Here is an 18,787-nt window from a genome sequence, read left to right on the forward strand (position 1 = left end):
CATCTTGATGCAGCCTACTGCCCTGAGTGGTCTTGATGTTTACATGGCCCCGTTTGTCTCCCACTACTCTGCCGCTCTCCTGAGGATGCACCATATTCTCTTCTTCCCAGGACCTCTATACATTCTGTTTTCTTTGCTGAGAATTATCTTTTTCTTCCCTTTGTTTAGTCTTTTCCTACTCTTCCTTCAAATCTGAATTTTCTCATTATTTCCTTTGAGAAGTACTCTCTAATTCTTCCAAATTAGGTCAGATTTTACATTGTAGGCTCTCCTAGTACTTTTAGTCATTCTTTCATTATATTAATCCTTGTTTATAATTTTGCAGTTACTCTGATTGTTTGATAATTCTTTTATCCTACTAGATTATAAACTCTGAGACCACAACTTGTGAACAAAAGTACTTAGCAAAGTATCTGCCATATAGTAAGCATGTAGTACGTATTTACTGAATGAATAAATGAAGGGCAGATCGTTGTTTGAAATTATCTTTATTATCTTGTTAAATTGACATTTAAGGTACTCAGTAAATGTGTAGATAGTAAATGGACAGGAGAGTGGATGTTGAGATATACAGTAGAACCTCCAGACTTGACCACTTTCCTATATTGATCACCTCTTTAAGTTGACCTAATTTTCAGGCCGGACATGTACCACATGTACAGTAGGCCTAGTTCCTTATGTTGACCACTTCTGTATGTTGACCAGTTTGTTACAGTCCCTTTGGTGGCTTGTAGAGGTTCTACGGTTTGTTTGTTTATTTATTTAGACAGAGTCTCACTTTGTCACCTTTGGTAGAGTGCTGTTGCATCATAGCTCACAACAACCTCAAACTCTTGGGCTTAAGCAATTCTCTTGCCTCAGCTTCCCAAGTAGCTCACCTATTTTTAGAGTGATGAATTCTTGCTCTGGCTCAGGCTGCTCTCAAACTCATGAGCTCAGGCAGTCCATCTGCCTCAGCCTCTCAGAATGCTAGGATTACAGGTGTGAACCACCAGGCCTGGCTGCTATGGTGTTTTTAAAATGTTACAGCAGTTGGGTGGCACCTGTGGCTCAAGGAGTGGGGCGCTGGTTCCATATATTGGGGGCGGCAGATTCAAGCCCGGCCCTGGCCAAAACTGCCAAAAAAAAAAAAAAAGCAGCTAAGCATGGTGGCTCACTCCTGAAGTCCCAGTGCTTTGGGAGGCTGGGTAAGAGGATTACTTGAGGCCAGGAGTTGGAGGCCAGTCTCAGCAATATAATTAGACCCTTGTCTCTACAAAAAAAAAAAAAAAATAACCAGGTGTGGTGATAATCACCTGTAGTCCTAGCTACTCTGGAGGTTGAGGTAGGAGAATCACTTGAGCCCAGGAGTGTGAGGTTACAATGGGCTAAACTATGAACATACCACTGTACTTCAGCCTGGGCAACAGAATGAGACCCTGTCTCTAAAAAAAAAAGTAAGAAAGTATTAGAGGAATGAGGACTCAGGGAAGGAATTGTGTGGATAGCTTAGATGATGAAAGCAAAGAATACAATGGTGATGTGTTGGAAAATGAGGCCAGGGGAGGGGAATTTGTACATGATCTCTCTTGATAGAGATTCATAGAGGTATTTGGGGAATCCTGTGATTTGTTAAATCCTGGGGCGTGGTGAATATGCCAGATAGGATGGAGGGAGGAGAAGAAAAAAAGCCAGAGTCTTGTGAAGGACTGAGTACACTTACGAGGTAATTGTCAAGAAGTAAAGGTAGTGCATTGGGGTTTAGGAAGAAATAGGCAAGAATTGAATATTATGAGGTTATCTAACACCAAGATACTTTGCTGTTAATGACTGGCAAACTAATTGAGAGACTAATTCTCACAAAAAAGTTGAATTTCTGTTCATCTTTTCATCTTGTGCAGCATGCTTATTTCATTTTATACTGAGTATTGCTCATCTAACTCTGTAAAATACTTTGTTTTTCTAGATTTGCTCCTCTGATGACAGAAAATTAATGTTTTGGGGGAGTTATTTTGTAGTGACAGAATAATGTAAATCAGATGTTCCTAAGGGTTTTGCTTTCATTAATTTCTTTCTCATTAAAAAAGATCTGTTTTTCTGATTATTAAGGAACACTAATATTAGGTAGAGCTTTTTGATTATAGTATCTGTGTCTGTAATAAGTTTTATGACAAAGTTTGTGTCAGCTTTAAATTCCCTAAGTGTTTCATCAATTTTGTGCTAAAGGGAAAAGTACCATCCACTCATCTACTGTGTTCAATTATTTCATTGTTATTTATTATGTAAATACTGTATTTGATGTGCTTTTGGGCATTGGTGATACAAAGATAAATACAACTCAATTTTTGCCCTAAAGCAACATACAATTTGGGAGGAGAAAGACTGTAGAACAAATGAACATTATGATAAATGCAAATATCTGGCAGCTCAGGGGAGAATCAGAGGACGGACAAGTAATCAGATGTGGAGCCTGATGGTGGTGGTAGAGTTTGAGTAGGAAGGGGTGGAGATGTTAGCACATCATTTTCAGAGGTGTCAGCTGGGCTGAATTCTGGGCCTTCAGCCAAAAGTTGAAATCACTAACGGTGATTTCAGTCAGTGGGTATTTATATAAGAGAATAAGACTTATGTTATTATCTTAATATTATATGGGTCAGAAGTGGAAACATAATCCTCTAGATCCAGATGGGCCAATTTCCAGTTTAAACTTTTGAATACCAAATAGCTGACTCAACCTAGAATCTATACTACAAAAAAAAAGCTCAGAAACTCTCTACTGCAAGTAAATTTAGTTTTTAATGAAATGGAGACTTCCAACTAATACCCTATAAAACATCTGTTTGGTTAATACTCATATATTTGTCAGTAGACCCTCAAAAGATTTGGTTTAAAATTTGTTTGTAGGCTGGGTGTGATGGCTCATGCTTGTAATCTAAGCACTTTGGGAGGCAAGGAGCTTGAGACCAGCCTGGGCAATAGCAAGTAGTCATGGCTACTTGGAAGTCTGAGGCCCGAAGACCACTTGAGTCCAAGAGTTTGAGGTTGCTGTGAGCTGTGATTATACCATTGTAGTCTATTCCAGGAAATAGAAAGAGATCTGTCTCAGAAAAAATGAAAAAAATAAATTTGTTTGTTGAAATGAAGGTTAGAACAGTGGTTTCTCCAGGGTATGGTAAGTGTATTTGTGTGGTTGTACAGACAGGGGAATTTTTATTTATTTAAAAAGAAAAAGCATGGTTTAACTTCAGAACAAAAAGTATAAAAATAATTTTCTTTGTCTTCATAATAGATGACAAAATTCCTAAAGCATTCCAGAATTCCCTTGTTCATCTTGGACTCAACACTATGAAGTCTGCAAATATATGTATAGGTCGACCCGTATTGCTCACCAGTTTGGATGGAAAACAAGAGGTAAGAGTTGTTTTCATATCTTCAGTTAGAAATGCAAGTTGAGTATCCCAAATCACCAAATCCTAAGTCCAAAGTGCTCTAAAATCCAGAAATTTTTGAGTGCTGACATGGTGCTCACAGGAAATGCTCAATGGAGCATTTCAGATTTGGAATTCTCAGTTAAGTATAATGCAAATATTCCAAAATTCCTCCAAAATATGAAATTTAAAGCACTTCTGATCCCCAGCATTTTGGATAAAGGATGGTACTCAACCTATATTTGAGATGTTTCTGATTTTAATTTTCAACACAAGCAGGAGTAAGTGAAAAACTATTTTAAAAGATATGTACTTGTATATAAACTTCTCTTCCTTTGATGTCTAATACCACACTAGAAATAGTAGCCCCTAAAATGTCACAACACAGAGAGAAGCCTTTTCTGAAGAAGTAGTGACACATACGCTATTGACCCTATTTCTCCAAGTTGGTTAGTTGTGTTTCTCTACAGAAATGTTATTTTGGGGTAAAAAAGGTCACCTGTTCTGTATATAAACATTTGGTTACTTTCCCTGTGTTCCTCCTTGCTGTCATTCTTCATACCTGACACTTCAAGCCTAGAACCTTTCCTGGATCAGTTTTGGCAGGGTAGCTTTCTTTCCTCCTACCAGCCCTAGCCTCCCTTATGGCTTCCTCTGATGCTTTTCTGTTTCAGTGGGGTTCCTCTGGAGATGTTTTGAAATCTTTTGTCTGCTGATGGTATCTCTTCCATTGTTTTGGACTTTGTTTTTTATTATTATTTTTTTTGAGACAGAGACTCAAGCTATTGTCCTGGGTAGAGTGACATTATAGCTCACAGCAACATCCAACTCTCGGGCTCAAGTGGTCTTCTCGCCTCAGTTTTTCTATTTTCAGTAGAGACAGGGTCTCGCTTTTGCTCAGGCTGGTATCGAACTTGTGAGCTCAAACAATCTGCCTCAGCTCCCAGAGTGCTAGGATTATGGGTGTAAGCCACCGCGCCAGGCCATGGACTTTTTTTTTCTTTAATGGTGTCATAGCTCACAGCAACTTCAAACTCTTGGGCTCAAGCCATTTCCTTGCCTCAGCCTCCCAAGTAGCTGGGACTACAGGTGCCCTCCATAATACTCGGTTATTTTTTGTTGCAGTTGTTAAATTGTTGTTTTAGCTGGCCCAGGCTGGGTTTGAACACACCAGCCTAGGTATATGTGGCTGGCACCCTACCCACTGAGGTACGGGTGCCGCCTTGCCCAGCTATTTTTGGAGACGGGGTCTCACTCTTGCTCAGACTGATCTTGAACTCTTGAGCTCAGGTAGTCCACTGTGCCTTGGCCTCCCAGAATGCTGGGATTACAGGTGTGAGCCACTTATACTTAAAAAAAAAATCCTTTATTGTGTCTTGTGAAGATAGCACTATAAATGTGTGAACTTAAGCTGGAAATTTTTGCTCCATATTATTTAAGTCTGATAAGATCTAGGTTCTCACAGATCTCTTGTGCTGTGTCCCTCACTAACTCCTGAATGTAATTTAAGTTCCAGGCTGGATTACTTTATAAGTTATCTTGTTTTCAATTTTTTTTTAGAAGGTTAACAATTTATTATCCAAAGTTTTTTTTTTTTTTGCAGTTATAACCAGGGATGGGTTTGAACCCGCCACCTCTGGCATATGGAGCCAGCGCCCTACTCCTTTGAGCCACAGGTGCCGCCCATCGTTTTCAATATTTTTTAAATTTTTTCTTACTACCTGTTAATGCCTTTGTCTTTTTTCCTAAACCTGCCTTTAAAATCTTTCACCATCTTTGCTGTGAAATCATTCTTGATTTTCACACAAAAAAGTAACATTTAAATTTGTAATACTTAAAATTCATTTATAAAAATGTAGTTTGTTTTTTTGCAACTTGTGTCACTTTGTAATTCCTTTAGGTTAAGGAATTACAGATCCAAGCAGGAGTCCCCGGCCTTTTTTGGGTTCAGGGACTGGTTTCATGGAAAATAGTTTTTCCATAAATGCTGGGGGTAGGTAGATATTTTAGATATGATTTAAGTGCATTACCTTTACTTCAGATCATCAGGCATTATATTTTCATAAGGAGCACACAACTTAGATCCCTCACATGCGCAGTTTATAAGAGGGTACACACTTTTATGAGAATGTAATGTTGCTTCTGATCTGACAGGAGGTGGAACACAGGCAAGCAATGGGGAGTGGCTATAAATAACAGATGAAGCTTTCCTCACTCACCTGCTGCTCACCTCCTCCTGTGTGGCTCGGTTCTTAACAGGCCATGGTCCAGTACTGCTGTGTAGCCTCTAGAGATTTGGGACCATAGAATCCAAGTACTTGGCTGTGTTTTGTATTCTGCCTTATAAATTGATGGTATTTTTATGAATATTTATTTTCTAATATTTTTATTTCTTCTATCTGGACAGGTCTATACAGCCTGGCCTGTGGCAGGATTTCCTGGAGGCAAAGTTGGCCTGAGTGAAGTGGCTCAGAAGAACGTGGGTGTGAGGGTTGGCGATGCCATCTGGGTCCAGCCTCTGGTGGGTGCTGTGCTACAGGCTGAAGAAATGGACGTGGCACTGAGGTTTGGCTCTTCTCTTTGGTATCAGTTCAGTGCTGCCCGATTGATATATGAGTCAGAAATGTAAACCACATACATACTTTTGCATTTTCTAATGATCACATTTAAAAAATGAGAAACAGATGAATTACAATAGTATATTTTATCTAATGATATATAAAAATAAACATAATAATTATAAAAAATTACTGACAAGATATTTTCTATTCTTTTTTTCAAGCTAAGTCATCAAAATCCAGTGTGTGTTTTATACCCGTAGCACACTGTAGTTTGGACTAGCCTCACTTTATTTTATTTTATTTTTTTGAGGCAGTCTCACTCTTTTACCCTGCGTAGAGTGCCGTGGCATCATCACAACTCACAGGAACCTCAGACTCCGGGGTTCAACCCATCCTCTTCCCTCAGCTTCCCAATTAGCTGAAACTATAGATGTCCCTTGCAATACTCTGCTAATTTTTCTACTTTTAGTAGAGATGGGCACTTACTCTTGCTCAGGCTGGTCTCAAACTCCTGAGCTCATACAATGTACTTGCCTTGGCCTCTCAGGGTGCTAGGATTACAGGTGTGAGCCACTGTGCCCAGCTAACTATCTTCATTTTAAACACTCGGTAGCTACAATGTGAGTGGCTAGTGGCTCCTTGTGTTGGATTAGAAAACATAAGCTAGATTTATTGACTTCTGACTCTTATTTCCTATGATTACAGTATGCTCTGACATTTGAGAGGACTTACTGATGAAGATTTAGCAGTATTTTTCATCTTGGTTTACAATGTAATCAGGGCTCCTTTAATTTCTTACATTTATAAAGAAAAGGAGTAGGTTACTATGAGTAGATAAGAAACAAGTCTTAATCAAGACTGTCCAAACAAAGAAACTGAATATTTTATCTCATAAGTAATTTGGTAAAACAGTCATTGCTATCAGATTTTCACCAAAAGATAATTGTTTGAATCAAACTATCAGTATACCAAGTAGAACCTCTGTAAGTTGACTACCTGAGGGGCTGTGACAAACTGGTCAACACATGGAAGTGGTCAGCAGTAGGAACAAGGCCTATTATACTGATATGTACATATAATTTACTGTCTTACTTGGCTCTTGTTAGAGAATATCATACGAAATCATACATAATCAAAACACAGCAAAATAATACATTTGGTAGGTATCATACAAAATCAGTACATTAACTGTTTTCTCATGGTTTAATCATTCTTTTGAAAAAAAGTCAGTTTTGCTTTGTTTCTTATTCTTATCACAACCTAAGTGGAGAAAGCAGTCTCAACCTTAGCTACACTGCTCAGCCTGGCTGGGCATTTTTCCATTGCAGATGACTTCAGCTGCATTATCAGATACCTGACATCCTTTTTTCCTGGAGTCTCTGCAGTTTCTTTGTGCTTTATTCATTTTTATGCTTGTGTGTTCTTTGGTCAATATCACTTGGAAAATTGCTTCTAGGGATCACGTTCATTACAGGGTGCCACCTAATCATCCATTCCAACAAAACCTTCGCAATTCACTCCTTTGAATTCTGCCATGGGAGATGGACTGTCTGATGGGTGCAAAACATTGTGCTCTTGAATTGTGACATATCCAACTTTCCTGAACTACTTCTGTATCATTTCTGTATGAACTTCGTTGAGCAGAACTGATCCAGAGGACAGCATTTAGTGTTAACTGATGCAGTAGATGAAGTTGCTTCCATAGGTAGAAAACAGGTTTGCAATGACCCACTGCAGAAGCTGGGCTTGGCAATGCATTTTAAATATTTTGATGATGTCTTGGTCAAGAGGTGACCTTTTTGAGATGGTGTTTGGTGGGAGAAATTTCGGTGTCACGTTTGTGAGATAGATGATTCACTTGCTGGCGGCCAGGACAGTTGTCTACTGTCAATACCATATACTCATTCCTAAAAATAGGACACCAGTCATCCATGCACATTTATTTGATTTCCAAATGATAGGGAGGTCTTTGGACTTCAGGTTCTTGAATGCACAAGACTTTGCTGATTTACCAATCACCAAGGGCTTTAGTTTCTCTGTGGTTGAGCTAGCACAAAGGAAAACTGTGCAACATTCTTTGGAAAGTTCCTCTCTTACATTTGTTACCCTTTATGATAAACCTTCTCTCAGACATCACCTTGAAAGAGTTCACATTTATCAGTGCTAAAAATGTCCTCTTTGAAGTTTCTGGTGAAGTCCAGGAATTTTTGATGAACTCTTTCACAGCTGCTACTGGAACTTCACTGGATTCACCACACAAAACTTTCTGGGAGATCTCATGTTGCAGTTTAAATTTCTTGAGCAAACCACTCAATGGTTGGAAATCTTCCACCCTGAATTTCTGTGCAAAATTTTTAGCAACTTCTTGGATCTCCAGCCTGGAGATTCAGGCCATTAACTGCCCTCAACCAGCTTACTGTGCCTTCGTTGACTTAATTGAGGGAAGTTTCCCTCCTTTTCTGCTCTTGGTCCCTGCTTTCCTTAACCTATCTCTCCCAAGTGCTTATGTTTATATTTTTGGATGTTGCTAAATGTGGAGACCAAAATGTTCCACTGACTTTCTTTGACTCAGGCTTTCCAGAAAATTTAGAATATCAACCTTTTCTTTTAGTATCAGCTCTTTGAGTTCTTTCCTTTGGTCTCGATGAACTATAAAAATTTTCAATAATCATAAGATGTACCTACAGTTCAGAACAATCCTTCATGTTGAACAAAATCTTCCACATAACATGTGTTAAACAATAGGACATTAGGCCTAAGGTATGTGGTAATAATAAAACATGAAACATTTTTTCTTCTTACACTAAAGAAAAAATAATACAACTAAGGGGTAAAGCCTACGCCTTCTACCCCTTGGTATAGAGTGGACTCAACTGGCCAAGTTATAGAGGGTAAGTTAATCACCATGTGATCAAGGTGCAACTTACAGAGGTGGTCAGTATATAGAAGTCAGTCTTTTATTGAGTACATGTGGTACATGTCTGGTCTATGAAAATTAGGTCAAGTTAGGGAGGTGGTCAATGTAGGGAGGTGGTTTCAACTATAGAAGTTCTAATATAGTTAAAATATATCATCTATTCTCTCAAATATTCTATATCTAATAGGATTTTGACTTAGTTTGCATCTATGAGTCTTATCAAGTCACTTAAAGTATCTTTTAATACTTTAATATTCCCTTAGTAACAATTTTGGGGTATGTTAACATTATATGCCAGAATCACAGAATACTTTTAGTCTTTAGCTTGATTAAAAATTTTTTTCTTTTCATCTGCTACTTTTGTAGATTCCAGGCTTGAGTTTTGGTATATCTTTTACTTTGAAAACAGGAAAATGTTTTCAGAGCATATTTTAACAGTTTACTGAACAAAAAAAAGTAGGAAAAGAGAGAACATGATGAGTACCAGTTTTATACCAGATGCTTTGTGTGTGTGTGTGTATATATGTATGTATGTATATATATGTGTGTGTGTATGTATGTATGCAGTAGAACCTTGGTAAGTTGACCACCCAAGGGACTGTAACAAATTGGACAACATACAGAGGTGGTCAACATAAGGAACTAGGCCTGCTGTACTGTGGTACACGTGTGGTCTATGGATATTATGTCAATTTAAGGAGGTGGTCAGTGGAGGGAGAAGGTCAACTATGGAGGGTCTACTGTACGTACATGCACACACGTACACATTTACCCTTTTTCTTTTCTCATTGAATCCTCTAATACCCTGTAAGGTATCCATATTTATGTTTAACAAATGAGGAAATGGCCTAAATGAGAAATTACTTGCCTACTATTTAATGAGTAGTGTTGCTGAGATTAAACTGAATTAATCCTCAACACTATATTTGAAAACAGTGCTAAAGCTAGCAATAGTCAGTTGATTGGAATTAGCATTTATGATGATCTCCAACTAGTCTGACTTAAGGGCGTACCAGTCTTAGGTCAGTGGTGATTGCTTAATAACAGAGGACTGTGCATATTTGAAATGAAATTTCAGTTTTAAAATGTTTACTTAAAAAAATCTTCTGTTTTAAATATTGCAGCAGAGTATAGACAGGAAGGTTAATTTCCAATTAGGAAAATTAATAATTTAATCTACTTAAAGTCTTTACTTGGAACTGAAAAATTTTATTAGTAGTGTTATAGCTCCTTCTAGTGGAAATGATTTTATCTGCACCCATATCCTTTCTTTTATTTTTTTGCATCGGGATCTCGCTTGTAGCCCAGGCTAGAGTGCAGTCTTCATAGCTCACTGCATCCTCAAACTCCTGGGTTGGGCTCAAGTGAACATTATGCCTCAGCTTTCCAAATAGCTGGGACTACAGGCATGAGCTTCCATGCCTGGCTGATTTTTCTAGTTTTTGTAAAGAGAAGGTCTTACTATGTTGCTCAGGCTGGTCTAGAACTCCTGGCCTCAAGTGATCTTTCCCCCTCAGCCTCTCAAGTGCTGGGATTACAGGTGTGAGTCACCCATCTGACTCTCCATTCTTTAGTTAAAGCAAAACTGTTCAAGTATTTTTACTGTTCTTTACATATTTGTAAATATCTTCTATTGAAAGTAATAAATAAGTACAATGTGATTCAGTACTTTATAAACAGAAGTAAATTTAAGCATTCAAGAGAGACAGTTTCCTCATTAGTTTATATATGTACATTATGTTTGATTGATTAAATTTCTTCCTTGTTCTATTTTTCACTTTCTCTTTTATATGAATGTATAGTTGATTCTCATAATTTATGGTACTTACATTCTATTAAAGTTGCCTTGAACATTATTAGCAAATACTGAACCATTTTTCCTAGGGGGAAATATGTATATCTGTACACATATCTTATGTAAGTTATAATCTTGAATTCTCAAAACAACGCATTCTGGTGGATTCTGTTTTCTTTATTTTATAAAAGAGAAGAGGAGGTTCAGAGTTTTAAGGCATTTGCCTGAGGCTGTCCCATGACAGGTACCAAAGCTGAGATGTAAACCCCTCCAACTGGCCCCAGAGTTAGGGCTTCTTGAACTACACTGCATTGCTTTCTACCATTTACGTTCTGTGGTTAGCTGAGTGAGAGCTGAAATAAGGGACAAAGTGTCACCTTGTACTATCTCAGCTGGAATGTGAGTGCTGAGTGACCCAAAATTTTTGCTCTTCTACATTGTTCACTAATGATTGCAAATCATTCTTAAGAATTGATTTTGGGTTACAATATATTTTTGCAAGTGGGTAAATTTATAAATATATCATCTATAGATAATGAGGATTGATTGTATCATTTTATTATTGATAAAGTGATTGGAAAATAAGATTTAGATTTTGACTAGATGGGCTTATAATAAATACTCTTATTCCCAGAGATAAACTTTCCTACTCTCCACTGGTCACTGAGAAAGTTGGACAGCTCTATGTCTTCTCTTCTGATATAGGCTGTTTATACATGGAAGAGGAGGAAAAATGCGCTTGTTCTCCAAAAGTAGGTTTCTTTACAAGCATTGGGATTGTTAGGTGTGCTCACTTCCTGCATTTAAACAAGAAACTCTCCTGGAAGATACAGTTGTCATTAGGATGAAGGAGATCTTATTTTTTTCAGGCATGCTTTTTCTCCAGAATAAACCTTTATTGTAACCATTACTCTCCTTTTTTCCTACTTCTCCCTCTTCAAGTAACATACTAAATAGGATTTAATGTACTTGGAGAGATAATTTATAAATTAATATCAAAGGAATGAAGTAAACTATTAATAATAGCCTTTCTCCAAACTAGGCAAGGAATGGTTAGGTCAGTGTTTCCCAAATGGTTTTGACTATGACACATAATAAAAAATACATTTTTCATCCTGATTCATTCATCACAGATACAGAGCACACATGCAGGCCTGTGTTAAGAAATTAATATTGCAGAGCAGTATTTATCCTTCATATATTCAGTGTACTCTGACATTTCTTACTCTTTTTTGAGATAGAGTCTCCCTATGTCGCCCTTGGTAGAGTGCCTTGGCGTCACAGCTCAGACTTTAAACTCTTAGGCGTAAGTGATTCTCTGGCCTTAGCCTCCCAAGTAGCTGACACTATAGGCGCCTGCCACACGCCTGGCTATTTTCTTGTTGCAGTTGTCATTATAGTTTAGAACCGGGTTAGAACCTGCCAGCCTAGGTGTATGTGGCCGTTGCCCTAACCACTGAGCTAGGGGTGCCAAGCTGTGACATTTCTTATTCTATTAAAAAATTGGCAGATGAGACTTTCTGAAATGATTTCAGGGACCCCACTAATGGATGGTACTGTATGTTTTAAAGAACACTAATTTAGGCCACTAAGGCACCAAATTGCATATAATAGTTTCATGCCTAAAAGTATCTGAAAAATTAAGTCATTTCAAATTTGTGTAAGTCATTTATTTCAGGCAGTAAATTAATTATTCTTTTGATTAGGTCTGTATTGTAATTATGTACATGTCATTTTATACCACAGTTTATACTGCAAGTTTTTGGTGGACCTAATGCTGATTTCTGTCTCGTCCTCCTCCCTTTTACAGTGACAAAGATATGGACATTAATCAGGAAGAACTGACTGGTTGTATTCTGAGAAAACTAGGTGAGACATATATTTTATTTATTTATTTTTTTATTTTATTTTTTTTAATTTGGCCGGGGCTGGGTTTGAACCCGCCATCTCCGGCATATGGGACCGGCGCCCTACCCGCTGAGCCACAGGCGCCGCCCGAGACATATATTTTAAATTGTTTTCTTCATTTGAAGCGGAAGGCAGCAGTAAATAAAGTGTCTTTGAGGTCCTGTATTCATAGTAGTTTTCTTCTAATTAGCTTAGAGAATATTCTCCTCAATGAATTAATATCCTTTTGAGATAGGATGGGTTACGTTTCCCAGTTAATTGGCAGACGAGCAGCAGACAGAATATGACTTGTCTATGGATAAAGTCATGGTAGAACTGGGATTTTTTAATCTTTATGCTTTTACTTTTTCTCGTGAGAAACATTGCCTTGGGGTGGTGGTTTAGGTGTGCCATTTTGTTTATTTTTGGACATGGAATGCCTGGCTATTTGTTGATACAGTTAATAGATTCTTAGGATCTATTGACTATAGAGGATTTGAAAGAATCATCTCCTTTCTCCAGATAGTGCTATATTATAGGGAAATATTAGGTCCTGTGCTTTTCATGACAATTTATTAATATTCCATTTTTGATTTAGTATTTTTAGTCACATAGTTTTTCTTTTCTTTTATTTTCTTTTTTTGATACAGAGTCTCACTCTGTTGCCCAGGGTAGAGTGCTATGGTGTTAGCCCAGCTCATAGCAACCTCAAAGTCCTGGCTCAAATGATCTTCCTCCTTCAGCCTCCCAAGTAGCAGGGACTATAGGCACTCACCACAATGCTCAGCTACTTTTCCTAGTTTTGGTAGAGCTGGAGTCTCAATTTGCTTAGGCTAGTCTTTTTTTTTTTTTTTTATTGTTGGGGATTCATTGAGGGTACAATAAGCCAGTTACACTGATTGCAATTGTTAGGTAAAGTCCCTCTTGCAATCATGTCTTGCCCCCATAAAGTGTGACACACACTAAGGCCCCACCCCCCTTCCTCCATCCCTCTTTCTGCTTCCCCCCCCCCATAACCTTAATTGTCATAAACTCCTGAGCTCAAGTGATCCTCCCTCCTTGGCCTTCCCGAGTGCTAGGATTACAGGTGTGAGCCACCACGCCCAGCCAGATAGTTTGTTAATAGATAAAATGAATGGCTATTTAAACATTAAACTGGTGAAAAAATTGTATTAACATACATATATAATAAATTGTTTTCTAGATGGCAAGATTATTTTACCAGGCAACTTTCTGTATTGTACATTTTATGGACGACCATGCAAGCTGCAAGTGTTGAAAGTGAAAGGGGCAGATGGCATGATGTTGAGAAGGTCTCAGAATGACTCTGATGTGGATGCCCAGGGAATGGCCTCTGAACCGTCCAGCATGGAAGCCAGTAGTCTGGATTTATCCTTACAGCTAAGCCACTTAGATCTAGAAGAGCCGCAGATTCCAGCATCAAGAAGTACTCCTTGTAAACCAATAGATGAGAGAATTCTAAATAAAGTTGGTGACATTTCATCGGATGTTACACAGAGCCCTGGGAACAGCAGTGGACTTGGACTAGAGGAAGGTGCATGTGTTAAATGTAGCTTTGAGTCTTCTAGAGAAGGAAACAAGCAACTTACCAATGAAGAGAGACTGCTAAAATCCACCAATGTGGGAGCAAAGCGTAATACAGATGCTTTTTATTATATTTCTTCAACAACAAGAGTCAATTTTACAAAGATTTGTAGAAACTCAAAAGAGCAAGACGATCAATTCAGAGTAACTTACGACATGATAGGAGGCTTAAACAGTCAGCTGAAAGTAATTAGAGAAATGATTGAATTGCCTCTCAAACAGCCCAGACTTTTCAAGAGTTATGGTATGATTATTTTATTATACTAAAAAATGTTAAATTCAAATTAAAAAACAATTGGGCACTTTCACTTACCTAATGGTTGCTCACCTTCTTTTTCTGTTTTTATTTCTTGAATGCTAGGTGTGGTAGAAGATCCCAGTTGCTTGGGGAAATGCCAGTTAAATCAGCTAATTTCTGTGCTTTGGCTTCTGTAGATTGTAAGTTAGTGATAGCCTGTCTATTCTAATAGCATATTTCCACAATTATTTATATTAGGTCTAAAATAAGTATCTTGTCATGTTAGATAGCGGTAATGACTAAAGAAATAAACTACTCAAATATGTTGGATAAAACTTTTTTGTTGGGAAACATAGCTGTGTCTTTGCATTGAAACAAGTTGTTAAAGGAGTGGCTTGACTCTTAGGGTGCTCAGGGCTTTCTCTGTGCAGTTATTGCACAGATCCTTTCCATGCATTTGGTATATGCTCTCTCTCTTTTCCTTTTCTTGGATCTTTATATATAAAATGAAGTCTTGGATTGACAGTTTACTAGTAGTGTTTATAATCTCCCAGATGGCTAGTTGGGACACAATTGGAATTGGTGGCTTTTCTTGTTTGTCTGTGTTGTCTGGCTTTGTTTTCTGATCATCGAACAGTACTGTGGGAGATGGGGCGTGACAACAATGTGGGTGTTCAGATTTTTACCAACATGCTTCCTCCATTATGTGGTCTACAGAGAGAAAAAGTCATTGCTGGGGATTAATGCTTGAGCTAGTTAGTACATCTTTCTGGGGGTGGAAAGAAGATCTGACTCTTGTGATACACGGTAAATTTACATTTTATAACTTGTGTTTGAAGTCATATAATAACATTTATAAGAAACCTAGTAATGCTGAATCCAGTGTGCTCTTCTTTTTTCTTCTAGGAATTCCTTCCCCTAGAGGAGTGTTACTCTATGGCCCTCCAGGTACTGGAAAGACGATGATTGCCAGGGCTATTGCAAATGAAGTTGGAGCCTATGTATCTGTAATTAATGGTCCTGAAATTGTAAGCAAGTAGGTATATGATTTTGTAGAGTAAACTTAAAATTTTTAAATACACTTCTCAAATGTGGTTTTTAAAAATGGCTGGGGGTACTCTGTCTAAATATTTCATATATTGAAGTTTTCTAAATTTGCTCTTTAATTTGCATAAAAATTAAGTTTAGAAAATAATTTTTGAGGGTGGTGCCTGTGGCTCAGTGAGTAGGGCGCCGGCCCCATATGCCGAGGGTGGCGGGTTCAAACCCAGCCCTGGCCAAACTGCAACAAAAAATAGCCGGGCGTTGTGGCGGGCGCCTGTAGTCCCAGCTGCTTGGGAGGCTGAGGCAAGAGAATCGCGTAAGCCCAAGAGTTAGAGGTTGCTGTGAGCCGTGTGACGCCACGGCACTCTACCCGAGGGCAGTATAGTGAGACTCTGTCTCTACAAAAAAAAAAAAAAAGAAAGAAAATAATTTTTGAAAGTATTTTAAATATTGTAGAAATATTTGAAAATCAGATTAGCTTTTATAGATGAAGTTCTAAAAATAATAAGAAATCCTTAAATGTATTTTATTTGTTACAGATTCTATGGAGAGACTGAAGCAAGGTTACGTCAGCTATTTGCTAAAGCTACTCTACGGTACTCTTTATTTTTATTTATTTATTTATTTATTTTTTATTAAATCATAGCTGTGTACATTAATGTGATCATGGGGCACCATACACTGGTTTTATACAATGTTTGACACATTTTCATCACACTGGTTAACATAGCCTTCCTGGCATTTTCTTAGTTATTGTGTTAAGACATTTACATTTTACATTTACTAAGTTTCACATATATCCTTGTAAGATGCACTGCAGGTGTAATCCCACCAATCACCCTCTGCCCACCTCCCCCCTCCCTCCCCTCCCTTTTCCCCTTCCCCCTATTCTTGGGTTATAACTGGGTTATAGCTTTCATGTGAAAGCCATAAGTTAGTTTCATAGTAGGGCTGAGTACATTGGATACTTTTTCTTCCATTCTTGAGATACTTTACTAAGAAGAATATGTTCCAGCTCCATCCATGTAAACATGAAAGAGGTAAAGTCTCCATCTTTCTCTAAGGCTGCATAATATTCCATGGTGTACATATACCACAATTTATTAATCCATTCGTGGGTCGATGGGCACTTGGGCTTTTTGGTACTCTTTATTTTTAAATGTTTTGGAATTAAAAGTCAAGTCTGTGCTAATCTGAGAGACTAGTACGTCATAGAAAGCCTAAACAATAGTACAAAAATAGTAGTGATAGCACTAGAAATAGAAATAGATTATAGATCTGATATAAATATATCTACTTTATTTCTAATATTTTAGAAGTTTGATAAATGAGTTATTAAATTACATAGAGGAATTAAAACAGTTGTTTGATAAGTCATGTTCTTGCTTGAGCATATAAATCTATAACTTTATTTCATTAGGGTACTTGGGCATATCTATTATATTTAGTTCCCTTAGTAGGTTATTATCTGCTGTATTATCGTAGCCCTTTCTTTACGCTTAAAATTTTTTATATTATACTTTGCTTCAATGAGACAAATCTTTTTCCTGTTAGAAACTGTTTTTACTGATTGTTCCTGAGATCATGCTACACTGTTACATTGTAATGGGTGTTAGAGTATGATCTATAACTTGGTCTAATGTAATATTATTTATAATATAGCATGTCTTTACCATTGTTTTGGTATTTAGCATCATAATTACTGCTTTTTTATCAAAAAAATTGTCAATTCTCCCCCAGTGATGGTAGGTAAAATTAAGTAGTTTGTAGTCCCAATACTGTACTAAAAATTTGAGAACAAGTGGTAGACCTTATTGTTTTAGTATGTTTTTATTGTTATGTTTATGGTAGTTGAAGTTTCCATTTCTAAGAGAATTCACTTTTTTTTATGGGAGAATTTGTCATCTAGAATGTTTTTTTTAAATAGGTTAAAACAACATTTCTAGTTTATGTTCTTTGGGTATTAAACATGCTCTAAGGGATATTTTTGTCCTCAGAATTGACCCAGTCAATAACAATTGACCCAGTCATAACAATTCAATGGGCATTAGTGGGAAAGTTCTGCCAGGACATAGTGTTTCATCTCATGAGCAATAGACCTTTCTCAATACTCTGCTTTTTTTTTTTTATCGGTGAGACAGAGTCTCACTATGTCACCCTTGGTAGAGTGCCATGGTGTCATAGCTCACAGCAACCTCAAACTCTTGGGCTTAAGTGATTCTCTTGCCTCAGCCTCCCAAATAGCTAGGGCTACAGGTAGGCTGCCCTACGCCCGGCTGTTTTTGTTTGTTTGTTTTTTCTTTGTTGAAGTTTGGCCAGGGTCGGGTTCAAACCTGCTAGCCTCAGTATATGGGGCCAGCGCCCCCAGCTGTTTTTTTGTTGCAGTTGTTTAACTGGCCCAGGACGGGTTTGAACCCGCCAGCTTTAGTGTATGTGGCTGGCACCATAACCACTGTGCTACGGGCGCTGAGCCAATACTCTGCTTTTTAATTGGGGGCAGATAGACTAGAATGTGAGGTTGTTAAGTTAATAATTTGAGTAGAATTAGTCTAGGGTTTTTTAGCTTAATATTCTAATGCCTTTGTAATATTGTTAAGTAAATTCTAAATTTGCTATGTTGTATTTCAGTTAAAAAAAATTGAAACTAAGTGAAAGTTAAATGTAAATTAGAGGTTTCATTCTGTTTGCTTTTAGGCACCCATCGATTATTTTTATTGATGAGCTGGATGCACTTTGCCCTAAAAGAGAAGGGGCTCAGAATGAAGTAGAAAAAAGAGTTGTAGCTTCACTCTTAACACTGATGGATGGCATTGGTTCAGTAAGTAGAGCACTAGTGTTGATACTGTGTAGAAAAGGGTTGGTTCAGTTACTTATTTTGAGACAGGCTCTCCATTCTGTTGCCCAGGTTAGAGTGCAGTGGAGTCATCATAGCTTACTGCAACCTTACACCCCTGGACTCAAGCAATCCTCCTGTCTCAGCCGCCCAAGTAGCAAAAAGTACAGATGAACACCACCATGCTATGCCTGGATAATTCTTTTTCTTTTTTGTAGAGATGGAGCTTTACTTATGTTGCTTAGGCTGGTCTTGAACACCTGGCCTCAAGCTGTCGTCCTGCCTCAGCCTTCCAAAGTGTTGGGATTACAGGCATGAGCTACTGTGGCCAACTAGTTAATTCTTATATAATACATATGTAGAATCAAAAACCATTCTATGTGTCTGTCTTTGGGTATTCTAGGAAAAAAGAAAGATATTACCTATAGCAACTATATATAGGAGGCAGGAGAATCGTTTGAGCCCAGGAGTTGGAGGTTGCTGTGAGCTGTGATGCCATG

The 18,787-nt window shown here is 37.8% G+C and overlaps 1 protein-coding gene across 2 annotated transcripts in view; it reads left to right on the forward strand.

Moving 5' to 3' along the window:
* Nucleotides 1-18,787, forward strand: part of SPATA5 (spermatogenesis associated 5) — a 351,563-nt gene that overhangs the window by 5,938 nt on the left and 326,838 nt on the right. For both annotated transcript variants that reach the window (XM_053575876.1, XM_053575969.1), the window contains exons 2-8: nucleotides 3,269-3,390; nucleotides 5,815-5,972; nucleotides 12,491-12,549; nucleotides 13,772-14,416; nucleotides 15,317-15,446; nucleotides 15,994-16,050; nucleotides 18,149-18,272. In XM_053575876.1, the coding sequence (XP_053431851.1) occupies nucleotides 3,269-3,390; nucleotides 5,815-5,972; nucleotides 12,491-12,549; nucleotides 13,772-14,416; nucleotides 15,317-15,446; nucleotides 15,994-16,050; nucleotides 18,149-18,272 (1,295 nt within the window). The remainder of the gene's footprint in view (nucleotides 1-3,268; nucleotides 3,391-5,814; nucleotides 5,973-12,490; nucleotides 12,550-13,771; nucleotides 14,417-15,316; nucleotides 15,447-15,993; nucleotides 16,051-18,148; nucleotides 18,273-18,787) is intronic.

This window comes from Nycticebus coucang, chromosome 1 (genome assembly GCF_027406575.1).
Source record: "Nycticebus coucang isolate mNycCou1 chromosome 1, mNycCou1.pri, whole genome shotgun sequence".
NCBI classification, from domain to species: Eukaryota; Metazoa; Chordata; class Mammalia; order Primates; family Lorisidae; genus Nycticebus; species Nycticebus coucang.